The sequence below is a fragment of the Macadamia integrifolia genome, chromosome 9 (assembly GCF_013358625.1).
Source record: "Macadamia integrifolia cultivar HAES 741 chromosome 9, SCU_Mint_v3, whole genome shotgun sequence".
In the NCBI taxonomy this organism is placed as follows: domain Eukaryota; kingdom Viridiplantae; phylum Streptophyta; class Magnoliopsida; order Proteales; family Proteaceae; genus Macadamia; species Macadamia integrifolia.
Window position 1 is genome coordinate 34,727,847 of NC_056565.1, and position 18,735 is coordinate 34,746,581.

General features: G+C 41.5%; 1 protein-coding gene across 1 annotated transcript; it reads right to left on the reverse strand.

Annotated features, from left to right (window-relative positions):
* Positions 1 to 455: 455 nt before the first annotated feature.
* Positions 456 to 1,892, reverse strand: LOC122088554 (zinc finger HIT domain-containing protein 2). The gene is made up of 2 exons (XM_042657855.1): positions 1,736 to 1,892; positions 456 to 1,474 (listed from the first exon to the last, which is right to left on the reverse strand). Exon 2 carries the CDS (start codon positions 1,434 to 1,436, stop codon positions 597 to 599), a length of 840 nt encoding a protein of 279 aa, XP_042513789.1. The 5' UTR covers positions 1,437 to 1,474; positions 1,736 to 1,892; the 3' UTR covers positions 456 to 596.
* Positions 1,893 to 18,735: the final 16,843 nt, after the last annotated feature.

Below are 18,735 nucleotides of genomic sequence, written 5' to 3' on the forward strand. Positions count from 1 at the left end.
CACAAAAGAAGATAGAGAAGCATGAGGGCTTTGTGTGATGAAAGCAGGAAAGCCGTATCAAAGAAGTTCTAATCAATCACAAAGTACACCAAAAAGGGATCAGAGGGAAAAGAAGGCAGCGAAAACACAGGACAGCATTTAAATGATTAATCCAAGATTGTGGAACAATGTAAACCACGAAAAGGGGAAGTTTCAAGACTTCGGAAAGAAAGCAAATAGACCCCTGTTGATAACTTGCTATAACCTAAATTCAACATGGTCTCTGACTGATAATCGGACCCATTTCTCTTCAACCCAAATTAAGATCATCAGGTGCGAATAAAGCTTCTTGAAAAGGTTTCAGAAGAGAGTTTGGGGAAGAAAATGTTGACAGAGAATATAAATGATCAGTTTGGTTAGCTGTGAACCTAGTAAAGAGGTTGGGGGGGTATATTAATGAGTAAACTAAAAATATATAAATGATAACCAATAATGGGGATTATATACGTTTATTGGATAATGCACATCTCAATTAATTAAGTCGTGTTACATGACAAGTTTAACTTTAGCCATTTATACAAAACTGTTTACATTTACCTGTTCCAGGGAGGGATTCCCTAAACCTCCTCAATTATGACCTTCCCCTTGGATTTTGGCTTCGCATCCACTTTTACATGACCACCCTCATGTCTTAAAGATGCAATTAAATCCTTCTCCACCCCAACAATGGCCATCAATGAGGACCAAAATTCCTTCGGTTGCCCATGGACCCAACACATCAAAAAGTAAACCTTCTTCTCAGCAAGCTTAAGCTTAGTCCCCACTTCCACCCTTTTCAGCTTCCTAGGTTTTTCAGCCTTCAACTCCCTCAGTCCAGCCTGAATCAGCCTCTGTAGATCACAGAGCAGGCACACTAAAGCAGCTCCACCTAGAGAAAGTAGCTTCACTACATCATCAATAAGACATAACCCAAAATTCAAGCCACCTACATGCCTGTAAGCAGGTGAGCATGTCTGCTCCAAACAATGGGAAAGTGCTTGTGATACTGTCTCTGGCTGTCCACCTTCACCCAAGACAAAGGAGACATTCAATACCACCATGGCCGCACCAAGGGCATCAGATTGCCAATCCCCATTGTAGAAACGTAGAGTGAAGCAATAGGAGTATATAGTATCAACCAAGTGAACTGCTAAAAGAGGGGATGGCGCCATGGAACTCAATTTGCTGATAGGTGGCAGTGGAGTTTCAGGCCCAGGCGGTATAATAGTTGATTCAACGCTTTCAGAATTATCTTCTGCGGATTTTCTGACATCTTCCTCATGAAGTGGCTGCACAAGCTTTGTTCCCTCTTGGCTGAGAGAAATCGTTGTTGCAGAATGCTTGGACCACCAGGGCTCCCAAGGATGTATCATTTTGCTTAATTCTCCAGATGCAACTACTCTTTGGAGATGCTTCATTTCTTCTGCAGATAGTTCATCTAAACTGACTTCATTTCCTGAGAATTGGGAAAGAAAGAGTAAGATCAACTTTAAGGGAAGAGAAAAGGGGAGAAGGGAAGGAACCAAAATTAGTTCACCCAGAAAATCAATACTCGCAAAAACCCCAAACTCAAAGATCAGCCAATAAGCCTGCAGGGTTGGAATGCAGAAAAACTATTCATTTCTGCAAGATTTTCAAATTGCAGAAATGGTATATTCACATGAATTGTTCAGAATACAATAAGAATGGAAGTTAACAAGAAAGTGATGAGAATTACCAGATAAAATCTTTTGAATGGTCTCTTCCGACAGAGAAGAGTCTGCAAAAAGGAAAAATATTAGTAACTACCCTCATTAGAATCTTAAATAATAGGTGAAAATTTGCACACTTGCAATTATAAGTAATTAAATCTTCATGAGTCTCTCTCTCTCTCCCTCCTGTCCCTGTTTCTTTTCTTTTCTTCCCCCCCCCCCTCGTCTTCTCAATTGGGGAGAGGTAAAGCTTTCAATTATATGACTTTAGTTCCTTTTTTATAGTTGGTCCTCCCAACCCTAGCTTAGGGAGGAGAATCTTGAGCCAGCAGTGGAATAAAACCTAGCCAACCAATAAGATGTTTACTCCAAGAGAATATGCGCATCAGAAACCAAGAAGTTGGGTATAGACGTATAGTCATGTTCATAGTTAGCAAATTCAGATGTTGCAATTTGGGTTTAAATCAATTTCTTAATTTGAAGAAAGCATTCAAAATTCAGTAAGCAGACAAGGGAAGTTAACTAACATCAAGGCTCTACTATCATGATTGACAGGGTGACGTTATATGGTTTCCCCTAAAGGCTTGCACAACTTAATAGGAAGGAGCAGTCTATTGCATCTATGAAGAACAACTTATCTCATTGGATATCTAGATGGATTAATGATACATAGCAAATAAGCAAGAACTCAATATGTAATGTAGAACTAGGTTGACAAGTCAAACCTAATCCCAATGCTGCTGGATCCTCTCAAAGAACAACCAAATAACAAAAGTAGAACAGAAACACAAAGCAGCTCAGGACTAAAAGGAAAACAAAGTCTGTAACAGCCTATCAATTACAGAACTCTTAGGAATCTATGAGCAGAACTAATAATAGATAATAAGGCCTTAACAGGGACTGTAAGAGACCTAAACCCAGCTGATAATACGATCCGACATCAAAAGAAACCAACAAAACTCAAGGCAGGTCTATCGATTTCAAATCTGGGCAGGATAGGTCACTAGAAGACAAAATTAGGGAGATTTTTAATATCTCCCAATTGGCTAGTCAGAATTGGACCAGGTTTGGATCGAAGTTAGTACTAGGGGGAAGGGAGGTTTGATCCAATTTTCAGCCAGAGGATGGCTGAAACTGTTTCAGGCAGTAGGGGATCAAATAGGAAACTAAGAAGATTTCTTGGGCAGAATAGTGGAAGAAGATGGAATCAAAACCTGGATATGGTTGCAGCAGTAGTAGATCCTTGATTGATTGAGAGAAGAAGAAGATAAGCTAAGGAAGAGGACCTCTTGGGCTTCACACCGCAGAGAGTCACTGGATCACACACCAGTCCATCCACTTTGATCAAATACAAAGCAAGTTCTCAGTAAGAGAAGTAACAGCAGCAGCAGCAAGGTAATTTGTATAAATCGTGGGAGGCTAGAGGCCCTCCTATGCTTTATTTATAATGTGTGACGGGGAAGGGAATTACAAAATAGAATGTTCCATAAAAGAAACTTTATTTGGACTCCTAATACAACAGTTACTAAAAGCTGGAAATAGAAACTACTTGAAAAGGAAAACTAACAACTTAAATTGAACCCAACTAAAACGGAAACAAATTAGTTAATCCCGTATGCATCCTTAAAGCCCCTAGTTTAGGCCCATAAAAGTGGCCTATTACACTCAAAACACATGGGATCAAAGGCCCAACATGAATGGAACCCAACCCTAGGTTTATTCCTAATAAAAAAAGCCTATTTCGGTGATGACTCTGCATCAACTCTCCCCAGCTTGAAAAAAATCATCCTCGAATTTTGAAGTGATGAGAGGGAAACAACATGTGAGTTGCAGATGTCCCGTTCCCAAACAGAATTCTAGTTGCTTGTAGACTTGTGGAATGTAGTCTTCAAGGAATGGAGCTTTCTCTTCAAAGAACCATGATGGCATAACAAACTCTGTATGTTCAACTTCTGAATCGATACCAACCATGAATTTCGTTTGCATAGAGTCATAAGCATTGGTAACCTTCTCATCAAGATTGAAGGCACAAGCTCTTCCTTTTCATCATGAATCCCAAAGACTTGTTGTGGAGTACTCTCACTCACTACCTCATCTTCCACGGCTTCAGTATGTCAAATATGATCTCTTCAGTGAATCTTCTTCTATGGTTTCAGTCACCAAGACATCACTAATCACATGAATGCCACAAGACCCATCTTCATCTACATCGGCCTCATCAAATATGTTGAAATCCCCACCTCAAGTGGATACGGATATAGATCAGGGTCTACGTCATCATGTGCCTTTTTAATTTCAGCAACAACATTCGTTTTTGACAATGTGGACATGCCTTCGAATAGTGTCCAACCTCTTGGCAGTGATAGCATTGCACTTTATTGCTACCATTCATAGGTGCCTTCCCTTTGTCAAAACGTGTAGGAATTGTAGCATGTGTAGGTGATGGAGGGCCTTAGGGAAGAAAGGGAAGATCAAAGTAGCAGGGGGTAGGAAGGAAATCACACTCACACAGTGCACAAATGATACCAATTCTCATTCAAATAATTCACTCTAACTAGTCCATCGGTTATAGCCTATATGTAGCGAAAATAGAAACATGAAATTAGAAACTCAACTGAGATAGTATTTAGCCTAACCTAGGAAACAACCATAAAAGGAAACTAATGCAAAAGGAAAATCCTAACTCCTACGTTCAAATCAGGAAAATAAAAGACATGAAATAAAAGACAAATAACTATTAATTTTATTTTCAACCCTTGTTAGACCAAAACCTTGGGTTGGACCGGTTCTTCTTTGCTTTTGGCTTCCAAAGCCAGTCATGCTAGTCCAACCACGCAAGTGCAGTTGTATCTGCATTACTCTCCTATGAAAAGAACTCGACTTCGTCAAGTTTGAATGAGGTCCAAGAATACCGTTAGAGTTTGAGAAAAGTACCAACCGTCCTCTTGAGTTTGAGAGGAAGATCATTAGCCGGAAGAAACTTTATCTCAAGTCCACCACGTTGAAAAGAGTATGTATTCTCATATCCACAGTGCTTGGCTTTCTTGTCGAACAACCATGGGCACCCCAGAAGAATCTGACAGACTTTTAGAGGGAGCATCACACTGAACCTGATCAATCAGTCCACCAACGGAATACATGAGCAAGCACCTTTCATTAATTTTCATATTATTGTTGTTCACCACCCAACCTTGTAGGCGTTCGGACGAGGCTTCGTTTTTGCAAACAGCATCTTCAGCAACGACATTGGTGCAATTGTTGTGGTCCATCACCATATTACACAAGCTTTGCATCGCACCCTGGTCTGAAAATACTATTATGGCACCAATCATCCTCCTCGGGAACCTTCTATGTAGCCAAAAGAGAACGGATCACATAGAACGGTTGGCGCTCACCATCACTGATCTCACTAGGCTCAGGTTCACACTCAGCCTCCAGATTCACTGTTCTTGTTTTCAGTTGCCCTTATGGAATATAGGGTATAAAATTGTCTTTGTTGATGTATGCTAACAACCGATTAGGACATTAATTAGCTCGAGGCCCATACCCCTTGCACATGAACCACTGAATAGCCTCCTTTGGAAATACTGAGTTCTTGTCATAACCATGCCGAGCTGGGGAGTAAGGTCTATCTAAACCATGGCAAGGAGGGGAGCATGGACGATTAGGCCATGAAGATGACAGTCTAAATCATGTCGAGGTGGAGAATACAGTCAACTAGGTCGTGAAGATGCCATAGATGAAGCACTAGCATGTGGTCTGTTGATTGATTTTTCCTGAGATGACTGTTGCTGAATAGAACTAGGAGCCCTAGGAAAAGTATCTATAAATGGCCTCCCATTGTATAGGCGTTTCAGATTTTCCTCAACCTGATACGCTACTTGGACGGCATCTACCATTGTAGGCAGTCGACTAGATGCAAGAGTAGCACTAAGTTGAGTGCAAACCATTGCGGAATTGTGCCACCAATACTTCTTCATCTCACTTAAAATCAGAACGAGTGGCAGGATAATAGAATCTAGAAACATTCTTCAATGTTTAGATTTTCCTGTTTCAACTATGTAAACCTGAGGTGCATGCGTTTGCTTATAATCAAGAGGCAAAAATCTCCGGTTTATGACTTCATGCATTTTAGTCCAAGTAGTGACTAAACCAATGCCTTGGGTGCGATTCTGTTGCTGCTACTTGACCCACCAAACTCAAGTCGTGCCTTTCAGTTTAGCCTCTGCAAATAGGATCTTTCGGGCCTCAGTCAACCCGTGTCATCTGAAGAATGTCTTTAAGATGTGAATCCAGTCAAGGTACAGTTCTGGATTGTTATCTCCATAAAAATCAAGGACATCCAGTCTTGTTGCTCTCTCCGCTCCATCATCATATCGACCGGTTCCATATGGAGGTGGAAGTGGTAGTGATAGATCTTGTAAAGTGGTGTTGGAAGAATCCCCCGATTGAATGGGACTCTTTCCTCTATCTGCAACCACCAATCGATCAATGGTAGTTTGCATAGATTCCATCATTGTTTGAAGAGAAGTGATAGCGGTAGTGAGGGCATCAAATTTTGCATCCATTTAACCCTTGTAGGAGTTGAGTTGTTAGGGCACTTCACTACTGGCTACCATGGTGGAGATAGACAAGAGAACACTCACAGAAATAATGGCAAAATAGAAAATATATGGAAATTTAAAAGGGCATGGCAGAATGGTAATTAAATGGAAATATTTTAGTGAGGGCACAATGGTAATCAGAAGGAAATTAATTAGAAACACAAGGCAAACATAACGTCTGTGGGAAGGGTAGAATTGAAATCAAGAGTAAAATAGGGATAAAGGAACTAAAAGATAAAGAGAGGCAAAGTGGAAAAATCAGAAAAACTAACAGTAAAAGAGGAAAAAAAAAAGCCTCGGGGGGTGGGGTTTGGATTACCGTCAAAGGGGGTAAAGTGTCTCTCCTTCTTGGAGATGGAAACCAGCATAGATGGGTTTTCTTCTCTGTCGAACTCAGGACCAGCAAACCATGAAGAGATGGCTGCTGCGATTGGTGATGGAGGAGGTGTCTTCGATGACCAACGGTGAGGTTGTGACTTCGACGGAGATGGCGACCTGCGGCTGGAAGTCTGGAACTCCAAAACCACGTATGTTTTTGTTTCTCTCCCTCTCCTCTCGTCTCTTCTTTTTCTTTCTTCTCTTCTTCTTCCTTCTCTGAACTTCTATTCTTTTCTTTTGGTCCTATCTTCTCCCTCTGCCGCTCTACTCTCTTTTCCTTTTTTTCTTTTGCTGCTGTCGGAACCCTAGAGAGGGTGTTTCCACTGAGATTTAGAAAAAAAGAAGAGGTCGGTGGAGGTTCTGGTTCGGCTTCTCTGTTTGCAATAAAGACCTTTTTTTTTTTTTGTTAGACGTGGCAAAGGACTGAACAGAAGAATAGGGAGGAAGAAGGGGAAGATGGAGAGAACGAAGGAAGGATCCTTTGGCTCTGATACCAAGTTGATGGAGGGCCTTAGGGAAGAAAGGGAAGATCAGAGTAGCAGGGGGTAGGAAGGGAATCACACACTCACACAGTGCACAAATCATACCAATTCTCATTCAAATTAATTCACTCTAACTTGTCCATCGGTTACAGCCAATATGTAGGGAAAATACAGACATGAAATTAGAAACGCAACTGAAATAGTATCTTAAACTAGGAAACAACCATAAAAGGAAACTAATACAAAATAAAAGGAATCCTAACTCCTACAGTCAAGTCTGGAAAATAAAAGGCATGAAATAAAAGACAAGTAACTACTAATTTTATTTCCAACTCTTGTTGGACCAAAACCTTGGGCTGGACCGGTTCTTCTTAGCTCTTGACTTCCAAAGCCAGTCATGCTAATTGTTGTAACCCTGCAGTCACTGAGAGGAGGGAGAATCAGTGAGTCTAATTCCGATCCCCAAAACCTGTTCGATATCTGACATGGCAATCCTTGATACACCTGTCCCTGTTTGCACAGTCATATGCACACTCAGCCTCTCATAGGCGCTTCTAAGCGTGCACACCCATTCGGCATTCCACACACTTCAATATATATATATATAAAATGCAAAAAAAAAGCACACCCACAACATAGGGTTTTTACGAGGTTCGACAATTTTCCTACATCCCCGGAGTAGTGCCAATAAAGGATTCGTACCTACTCAAAACACTATTTTTTACTGCACCCACAGTCGGGAGCACCTACACCCAATTTTCTCAAGCCGAAGCTGAGATGGCACTCGCAGTGCACGTACAATGTGTAGCACCCACTACACGGGAGCACCCACTCCCAGTGCTTAGCACCCACTAAGCACTCAATAAATAATACAATAAATTTAGGCTTATATCAATGCTCTACAGTCAAGCCCTGCCTAGCATATACATCTACAACTAACTAACAAACTTACAGTTCATCCACAACTAACCTAGCATATATACAATTCATCCACAACTAACCCTAGCATCCATACATATCATTATACATGCATATAATATAAATCCAAGGTTAGGAAATCTCACAACCGGTTGCCTGGGATGACTGGGAACTTGCGTTGACAAGTTTGGTGTTCACACCTTCTCTCCCTTTTGGCTTCTTGCTCTTTCAAAGCAACCACAACCAAACCCTCATTTGCTTTCTTCTCTTCCCCTTTAGCTTTGAGTCAATGCATCAACACACCTCAACCACCTCCTCAAACCCCCATTAATGGAGTAAACAAAACTCCCATTGAGCAACAAAACTCATTCATGGTTCTACCAACAAAGGGGGAAGCTCCTCACTCCATTCTTCTTCCCTTGGCTTGGCAATAAGGAATCATCAATACCACCCAACTACCCTTCTAAGCCACCATTAATGGAGTGTAAAACAACTCACATGAAGCCTTTAAGCTCTTCAATGGTCAACAATGGAGGGAGGAGTTTCACAAACAAAATCCGTAGCCTTAAACTCTCTCAAACCCTTATTTTTTTTCTTCTGTGTAGAGCTAAAAAAAATGAAGAAGTCGCAATTTAAATGGCCAAATTTGGCCTTGTGGTTAGAGAGATATGGCCATATGAAGTTGGAGCAATGAGATAGCCTGAAATAGAATCTTCAGAGGTAGGTTTGGCATATGCTGGTGGCATGGGAAGCAACGGCGCAATCTGAGCCGTTCATTTAATCAAAAAGGCACCTTTAATATAAGCCCTTGGATCCATGTAACAGATCTTGAATCTTAGCCATCAGATTAGAATCATTATTAAAGTAGAGTTGACCTGATGATGTCATGCTGACGTCATCAGTCAGGTTACTTTTTGTTGATTTTTAATTGGCTCATTTTCCGGATTTTAAAGGAGCTCGTCTCCCACTCACAAAAAGCTGAAACTAATAACAGTCGTTAGATTTGGATCTAAAATCCAGATTAACTTCATAAGCCCCAAAAAGCATCTTCTTGGAAAGTGCCATACTCGATCAACACCCACTTCCTTAAATCACGCACCAGCCCTTAACTTCTGTTAATTGCAAGAAAACCCTCTAAAAAATCAACAAAAATTCTAAAAGAACCCCCCACTGGCCGAGAGCTATTTGAGTATTCTGGGTCAGATTTTTCTAACCGATCTTACGGAAATCCTTATAACTCTTTCATATAAACTCCGATTTAGCTGAAACAGAATGCGATGGAATCACGACTTGACGCTCTACAACTTTTAGAAGACCAGGTCGTCTGACTCAACCATGTAAAATGACCAAAATGCCCCTAAACCTTTCCAATGACGCATCTTCCTCATACGGAATCAGAACGCGATGAAATCAGAACCGTTGGAAAGATCGGATTTTTGTCGTATCGTTACATGGAGAAAACTTCTTCTAAAAAATTCATCCGCATGCCGAAACTACCCCCAACTTCAATAAATGCCGTAACTTTTGCATACGATATCAGAACACGATGAAATCAAATGCACTGGGCTAGATAAATTACAATCTATCTTTTTCATGAAGAAACGATCTTCCAAAAATGTCATTTTCACTGCCAAAAATGCCCCCGAGTGTAAATAGGCCAATTTTGCCAATTTTGACCCAGAAACCCGCACCACCTACCATAGATGAATCAAACCACTCCATGCACACAATGTGGCTATGTTATCTCATCGGTGACACCGAACGCTGCCATGTCATCACTTTCGGCCATGTCACCCAAACTGGTCACATCATCACCACTACGTGGCTGGGTTGCCAACAAAGACAACCATAAAACAATAATCTCCCTCTTTGGAGTTGTTGACAACCACCTCACCACCAATACACTCCAAAACTTCGATGAGTAACTCTCTCTCCCCCTTTGACAACAAGTATAAAGAGTGGAACCAATGGACTCCCCTTGAGTCCAATATGGGGGTAGCAACATCAAGCAACTTGTTCCCCCTCTTCCAATGCCCCTAGTGCTTGGGAAGAACCACCACTCCCAGTTTTCTGTCTGAGGAACTCAAACTGATCTTTGGGAAGTGGTTTAATAAAGATATCAGCCACTTGCTCTGTTGTGGGAACAAACTCTATCCTTACTTCACCTTCCATCTCCTTGTCTCTCAAGAAATGATACCGGATGGCAATGTGTTTTGTTCTAGAATGCATCATTGGATTCTTAGAAATGTTGATAGCACTCGTATTGTCCCAATACAGTGGCACTGCCTGCTCAACCTCCACACTCAGATCCTTTAACATTTGCTTCATCCACAACACTATGTACAACAAGATGTAGCTGCAATGTACTTTGCCTCTGCAGTTGAAAGAGAGACTGACTCTTGCTTCTTACTGTGCCATGCCACCAAGCTGCTCCCCAATAGAATGCACCACCATTGGTGCTCTTCCTGTCATCCACACATCCAGCCCAATCTGCATCTGAAAAAGCTGATAAACTGAAGCTCTTGACCTTTGGATACCATAACCCAAACTCACTAGTCCTCTTCAGATATCTGAAAATTCTCTTCACTCCAGCCACGTCTCCTTTGGTCCTGCTTGAAATCTGGCTACCATACACAGCTTATAAGACGCCAGGCCTACTAGTTGTCAAATATAACAGGCTACCAATCATTAACCTATACGAGGTGTGGTCAACTGATGGAGAGTCATCTTCCTTGCTCAACTTACACCCAGTCATCATTGGTGTATTAACTGGCTTGCAATCCTCCACAGTAAATCTCTTCAACATCTCTCTCACATACTTGGACTAAGATATGAAGATACCTTCCTTCTTCTGACTGATCTACAAACCCAAGAAGAATGACAGTTCACCCAACATTGACATCTCAAACTCATCTTGCATCCTCATTGCAAAATCTCTGCACAACTCATCTTTATGACCCCCAAAGATGATGTCATCTACATACACAACCACCACAAGCTGACTGCTTTCTTCAATTCTGATGTAGAGATTACTGTCCATTAGGCCCTTCTTGAAACCCAACTTGCACAAGAGTCCAATCTGAAGTACCATGCCCTTGGAGCTTGTTTCAAACCATACAATGTCTTCTTCAATCTGCACACAAGAGTGGGGTCCCCACTCAACTGAAACCCATCAGGCTGCTCTATGTAAACCTCCTCTTCCAAGTTTCCATTTAGAAAAGTTGATTTGACATCAATCTGATAGGCCTTGAACCCCTTGTGCACTGATAAAGCCAAGAACATTCTGATAGCCTCAAGTCTTGCCACTGGAGCAAAATTTTCCTCAAAATCAATGCCTTCCACTTGAGCATACCCTTTGCATACAAGTCTTGCTTTGTTCCTCACCACTTGACCATCTTCATTGAGTTTGTTTTTGAAGACCCATTTGGTACCAATCACATTCATTGTTGTTTTATGGTTGTCCTTGTTGGCAACCCAACCACATGGTGGTGATGTGGCCAGTTTGGGTGACGTGGCTGAAAGTGATGACATGGCAACGTTTAGTGTCACTGATGAGATAACATAGCCACATTGTGTGCATGGAGTGGTTTGATTCATCCATGGTAGGTGGTGCAGGTTTCTGGGTCAAAATTGGTAAAATTTACCTATTTACACTTGGGGGCATTTTCGACAATGAAAATGACATTTTTGGAAGACCGTTTCTTCATGAAAAAGATAGATTGTAATTTATCTAGTCTAGTGCATTTGATTTCATCATGTTCCAATACCATATGCAGAAGTTACGGCATTTGTGACGGTCAAAGGCAGTTTCGGCATTGCAGATGAATTTTTTGGAAGAATTTTTCTCCATGTAACGATATGAAAAAAATACGATCTTTCTAACGGTTTTGATTTCATCGCCTTCCAATTCCGTATGAGGAAGATGCGTCATTGGAAAGGTTCATGGGCATTTTGGTCATTTTGCATGGCCGAGTCAGACGACCGGGTCTTCTGAAAAGTTGTAGAGAGTCAAGTCGTGATTCCATCACATTCTGTTTCAGATAAATCGGAGTTTATATGAAAGATTTATAAGGATTTCCGCAAAATCGGTCAGAAAAATCCAATGTAGAATACTCAAATAGCTCTCGGCCATTGGGGCGTTCTTTTAGAATTTTTGTTATTTTTTGGAGGGTTTTCTTGCAATTAACAGAAGTTAAGAGCAGGTGCGTGATTTAAGGAAGTGGGTGTTGATCGAGTATGGTGCATGTGTATGGCACTTTCCAAGAAAATGCTTTTTGGGGCTTATGAAGTTAATCTGGATTTTAGATCCAAATCTAACGACTGTTATTAGTTTCAGCTTTTTGTGAGTGGGAGACGAGCTCACTTAAAATCCAGAAAATGAGCCAATTAAAAATCGACAACAAAAAGTAACCTGACCAATGACGTCAGCATGACATCATTAGGTTAACTCTACTTTAATAATGATTCTAATCTGACGGCTAAGATTCAAAATCCGTTACATGGATCCAAGGGCCTATATTAAAGGCGCTTTTTAGATTAAATGAATTGCCCAGATCGTGCCGTTGCTTCACATGCCGCCGGCGTATGCCAAGCCTACCTCCGAAGATTCCATTTTAGGCTATCTTATTGCTCCAACTTCAAATAGCCATATCTCCCTAACCACAAGGCCAAATTCGTCCATTCAAGTTGCAGCTTCTTCATTTTTTCGAGCTCTACACAATGAAAGAAAAAAATAAGGGTTTCAGAGAGTGTAAGGCTGCGGAATTTATTTGTGAAACTCCTCCCTCCATTGTTGACCATTAAAGAGCTTGAAGGCTTCATGTGAGTTGTTTTACACTCCATTAATGGTGGTTTAGAAGGGTAGTTGGGTGGAATTGATGATACCTTATTGCCAAGCCAAGGGAAGAAGAAGGATGAAGAGAGAAGCTTCCCCCTTTGTTGGTAGAATCATAAATGGGTTTTGTTGCTCAATGGGAGTTTTGTTTACTCCATTAATGGGGGTTTGAGGAGGTGGTTAAGGTGTGTTGATGCATTGACTCAAAGCCAAAAAGGAAGAGAAGAAAGCAAATGAGGGTTTTCCTGCGGTTGCTTTGAAAGAGCAAGAAGCCAAAGGAGAGAGAAGGTGTGAACACCAAACTTGTCAGTGCAAGTTCCCAGTCATCCCAGGCAACCAATTGTGAGATTTCCTAACCTTGGATTTACATTATATGCATGTATAATGATATGTATGTATGCTAGGGTTAGTTGTGGATGAATTGTATACATGCTAGGTTAGTTGTGGATGAACTGTAAGCATGCTAGCTAGTTGTGGATGTATATGCTAGGCAGGGCTTAATTGTAGGGCATTGATATAAATCCAAATTTATTGTATTCTTTATTGAGTGCTTAGTGGGTGCTCCCGTGTAGTGGGTGCTACACATTATACCAGCACTGCGAGTGTCATCTTAGTTTCCGCTTGAGAAAATTGGATGTGGGTGCTCCTGACTGTGGGTGCAGTCAAAAGTAGTGTATTGAATAGGTACGAAGCCTTTACGGGCACTACTCCGGGGATGTAGGCAAATTGCCAAACCTCGTAAAAGCTCTGTGTTGTGGGTGTGTTTCTTGTTTGCATTATATATATATATATATATTTATATATTTATATTTATATTGAAGTGCGTAGAATGCCCAATGGGTGTGCACACTTGGAAGTGCCGATGAGAGGCTGAGTGTGCATACGACTGTGTGCAAACAGGGACAGGTACAAGGACAGGTGTGGTTTGCCATGTCAGATATCGGACAGGTTTTGGGGATCGGAACTAGACTCACTACTTCACCCCCCTCTCAGTGACTGCCGGGTTACAACAGTCCAACCATGCAAGTGCAGCTGTATCTGCATCATTAGGGGTTGTAGTAGCAGAGTTTGGTGCCAGAAAAAAAATTTGTGCTCCCTAGCTTGATAATCAAACCTCCTTCCTATGGTTTTATCAACCCCTCTGAGCGAAGAGTCTTATCAAAACAATCTCTCATTATGTACAGATCAGCAACACCAATACCCCTATCAATTCCAACCTACAATTCCAGTTGAAATCAAAATAATAATTACCTTTCATTCACCTTAATGCCGGTACGAGAATAAAGTGCATCAAATTTGTTCATGTACTTTGCGACGGTTATATTTCCCTAATGGAGAGAATTCAACTGATCCTATATACAAGCTTTGAAGTTAAGTGGAACGTACTTGTCGGACAATTCTTATATCACCTCTTCCCATGTGATGCGGATCCGGGTTCCAAAGACTAAAATCGGATCGCTTAGGGCCCACAAGAATGACAAAAAATCTCAATTTAATGATTGAGTGGTAATCTTGTAATTTCAGAAACAACTCAAGCACAAAAAAGAGGGAATTATATAATGGGGTCAAACTGGAATAGAAAATTAGAAGAGGAGGGGGTTTTCTGGGATTACAAAGAGAAAGGGAATACTGTCACAACTATAGAAAATAGGGGCTTAGTTGTAATAACCAAAAATTCAATTCTCTAAAGTAAGAGAATAACCTACCATCTTCTTCCTGATAGAATCCAAGGCAAAGGCGGTAGACCAGCAAGCTTCGGCAGAGAGGGCTTCACCAGATCTTATTGTCTGGTCTTGAAATTCCAGGCGAAAGGTCGCCTCAGCAGTCCCTACCTAGCCAGTTGAGATTGACTTCAAATAGCAAAGGAGAACACTGATTGTAAGACCTGCAACTTGACCAGGCGGTAACCTTCAGTCAGGCATGAAACTGGACTTCAAGCTCAGGTTGGGAAAAAGCTTTAGAGCTGAGGCCTTAGGGTTATTTTCTCCAAAATAAAAAGGAACCTGACCAAGGTTTCTGGGCTAATCGACTCTGGCTGAAGATTCAGCGAAACTTGTCATGAACCTGGTAGTATCATCCAGAATAGAATATTCCCAGGCAAGGAAAATATATAACAGGGATATAGGGAAAAGGACTATAAAGAAAAAGAAGAAGATAAGAAGAGAAAAGAAGAGGGATTTCAGAGAGAGTTGGAAGATTTCAGAGAAAGACAGGGAGGGGGAAAGCAGTCACGGCAGCCAAGGTTTCAAACCCAAAAAATTCTTCAATTTCATTCAAAAAATCAATCTTTCAATTGGGTAGAATAGCTCTATTTAAAGACTGAAAATAAACCCACTTTCCTATTTGAAACTGAAACAAATAGTGCATCTAATCTATAATAGAAATAAATCTCACTCAAATAAGAATACTACCAAACTAATTTCTAACTCTAAAAGGGAAAGGAAGTAAAGAATCAAAACAAAAGAAATTTTAAACTCATCGCCCAACTACATCACCATGTAGTAGGTTCTCAACCACGTTTTTCAAGTTCTCGCTCATGGGTGCTCCAACAATCACAGGCAGCCTCAATTAGATTAGCACGAGCTAATTTTATCTTCCGCTTCTCAAATAGGTCATAATAATCAAAGTAATCGCCCACTGCACCCAACCAGCCATCACTTGAGGGTCATGCCTACCATCGTACTCCTTGAGTTCAAGCTTGACCTTCTATGAGTCTCCCGAGTACCTATTATATGTAGTATGATTGTCAAAGTAGCTTCTCATATGATCTTCAAAAGTTGGTGGTACTACAGGAATCCTTTGTGGTCCTCTCAGATGAGGATTACGTCTCCTGAAAGCAACAAGGGCAACAGAGTGCATTGGAGCATCATGCTCAGATGGCACAAGAGTACCATAAGCAGGCTGTTAATGTTGAATTTCCACGGCCTCAGCCTTTCTTCAAAAACCTTCAGTCCTACTGTCAACTTCTGTGACATATCCATCATTGCAGCCAGTGTCTCAGCAGGAGGGGTTGGATCCCTAAATAGGCTGTTCTCTGCCATGCTTTGATACCACTTAATGTAGAACTAGGTTGATAATGCAAACCCAATCCCAATGCTGCAGGATACTCTCAAAGAACAACCAATAACCAAACTAGAACAGAACACAAAGCAGTTCAGGACTAAAAAGAAAACCAAGTCTGTGACAGCCTATCAATTACAAAACTCCTAAGAATTATGAGCAGAAGTAATAATAGATGATAGGGCCTTAACAGGGACTGTAAGAGGCCTAAACCCAGCTGATAATATGATCCAACATCAAAAGAAACCAACAGAAATCAAGGCAGGTCTATCGATTTCAAATCCGGGCAGGATAGGTTACTAGAAATTAGAGAGATTTCTAATATTTCCCAATTGGCTGGTCAGAATTGGACCAGGTTTGGATCGAAGGTAGTGCTAGGTGGAAGGGAGGTTTGATCCAATTTTCAGCCACAGAGGATGGATGAAAGTGTTTCAGGCAGTAGGGGATCAAATAGGAAACTAAGAAGATTTCTTGGGCAGAATAGTGGAAGAAGATGGAATCAAAACCTGGAGATGGTTGCAGCAGTAGTAGATCCTCGATTGATTGAGAGAAGAAGAAGGTAAGCAAAGGAAGAGGACCTCTCAGGCTTCACACCGCAGAGAGTCACTGGATCACACACCAGTCCATCTACTTTGATCAAACACAAAGCAAGTTCTCAGTAAGAGAAGTAACAGCAGCAGCAGCAACAAGGTAGTTTGTATAAATCGTGGGAGGCTAGAGGCCCCCCTATGCTTTATTTATAATGTGTGACGGGGAAGGGAATTACAAAATAGAATGTTCCATAAAAAGAAACCTTATTTGGACTCCTAATACAATAGTTACTAAAAGCTGGAAATAGAAACTACTTGAAAAGAAAAACTAACAACTGATAACTGAACTCCTAAGAAATAACAAAGACTCACAACTTAAATTGAACCCAACTAAAAAGAAAACAAATTAGTTAATCCCATATGCAACCTTAAAGCCCCCAGTTTAAGCCCATAAAAGTGGCTTATTACACTCAAAACGCATGGGATCAAAGGCTCAGCATGTATGGAACCCAACCCTGGGCTTATTCCTAATAAAACAAGACTATTTCGGTGATGAGTCTGCATCAATATGTTGGCACTTTCCAACATTTTAACCATATATATATATATATATACATATTGATGCAAATCCTAGTTCCCAAGACTGGAATCAGTTAGCTTATAGGCCCACTCGAGAGTTAATAACTCAAATATTAAGAATAATGGTGGTTCTGTAAATAATCTCAAATTCTCAAGAAGGGTGGAAATTTTGTAATTAACCAGAATCTAAGAAAAGTCAATATGACATGAAAGACTAAAGGACATAACAGGGTTTTGATTTATTGAGGGTATAACAGGAACTGAAGTTGAACTCAAGACATAAGAGAATTAAAGGCATAAGAAGGGGGTAATATGGGAAATTGGGTTTAATTCAAGGAACCAAAACATGGGACAGATCAGTCGCCCCTTACCTCCAGCCGAAAGCCATGGCGGAAAACTCAGAACCTTGCAGAAGAGAGAGCTGCTTCAGTTCTTCTCCGAAAAGCCAGAAATTCCGGGCAAAGGCTGGAAACCCTTTGGCCTCTTAATTCCGACAGGCAAATACCTCAAACAGCAAGCAACAATGAACAGTAGCCCTTGCTATTCAGATCTGGCGGAAATCGGAGAACCAGAACCTGCAATTGGTTGACCTGCTCACAACAGAGGATGGCTTGAGGAAGAAACTCCAGGGTTCTAATCGCCTATGAGAGCCCCAATCTCGACCCAAACCTCAGGGTCAATTGAGTGGAAATAATGACAAGAAGAAAAAGAAACAAGAGGAAATAGAAATATATCAAGGAAGAGATGAGAGAATTTCAGAGAGGGAGAAGAAGGGTTCGGGTATAGCTTCAAGTGGAAATAATGACAAGAAGAAAAAGAAATAAGAGGAAATAGAAATATATCAAGGAAGAGATGAGAGAATTTCAGAGAGGGAGAAGAAGGGTTCGGGTATAGCTTCAACCAAAGAAATACTCATCCACTTCCAATTCAGTTCTTCAAATCTACCTGATGCAGTAAAAATTGACTGGATGATCTTCCCTGCAGTTCCTGATGCTCCAGCCGACCTGCACAGAAGAGAACACAGGGGAGAGTCGGGCTGACTCGACAGGGTACTCTCTGATGCCTAAGTCAGATCTTTCCACAGCAGATGCTCAAGAGAGCTTTTTCAGTAAAAGAAGTGATCGATCCCCTATAATGGAGGCTTACCTTGGTATTTATAGGCTGCTGATGGAGAGAGAATGAGGGGCGTTTGTGGAGAGTCCTGTTTAGGCGTAGAGTCCTTGAGGGGAGTGGCTCTGTAATTCTGGGAATATTCCGGGTTCCAAGGCATGTTCTGAGAATATTCCCCGTTGATCTCGGAGGTGCAAGTCGTGAGAGGGGTGGACACCTCTGACGACGTGTAGTGGATAGTCCTACCCCCGTGATCAGGGATCAGGTCCCTTGAATGTAGGAGTGGATGTGTGCACGTTTCTGGGTGCCTTATTTGGTTGTGCCGAGCCGAGGTGACTGGTTGGCATGAGAAGAGGTTGAGGTGGCTGCTCAGCATGAGGAGAGGCCGAGGTGGTTGCACGGCCTGATGGAGGGCCAAGGTGGCAGCACGGTCTGATGGAGGGCCGAGGTGGTAGCACGGCCTGATAAGATGCCAAGGTGTCAGCACGGCCTAATGGAGGGCCGAGGTGGTAGTACAGCCTGATGGAGGGC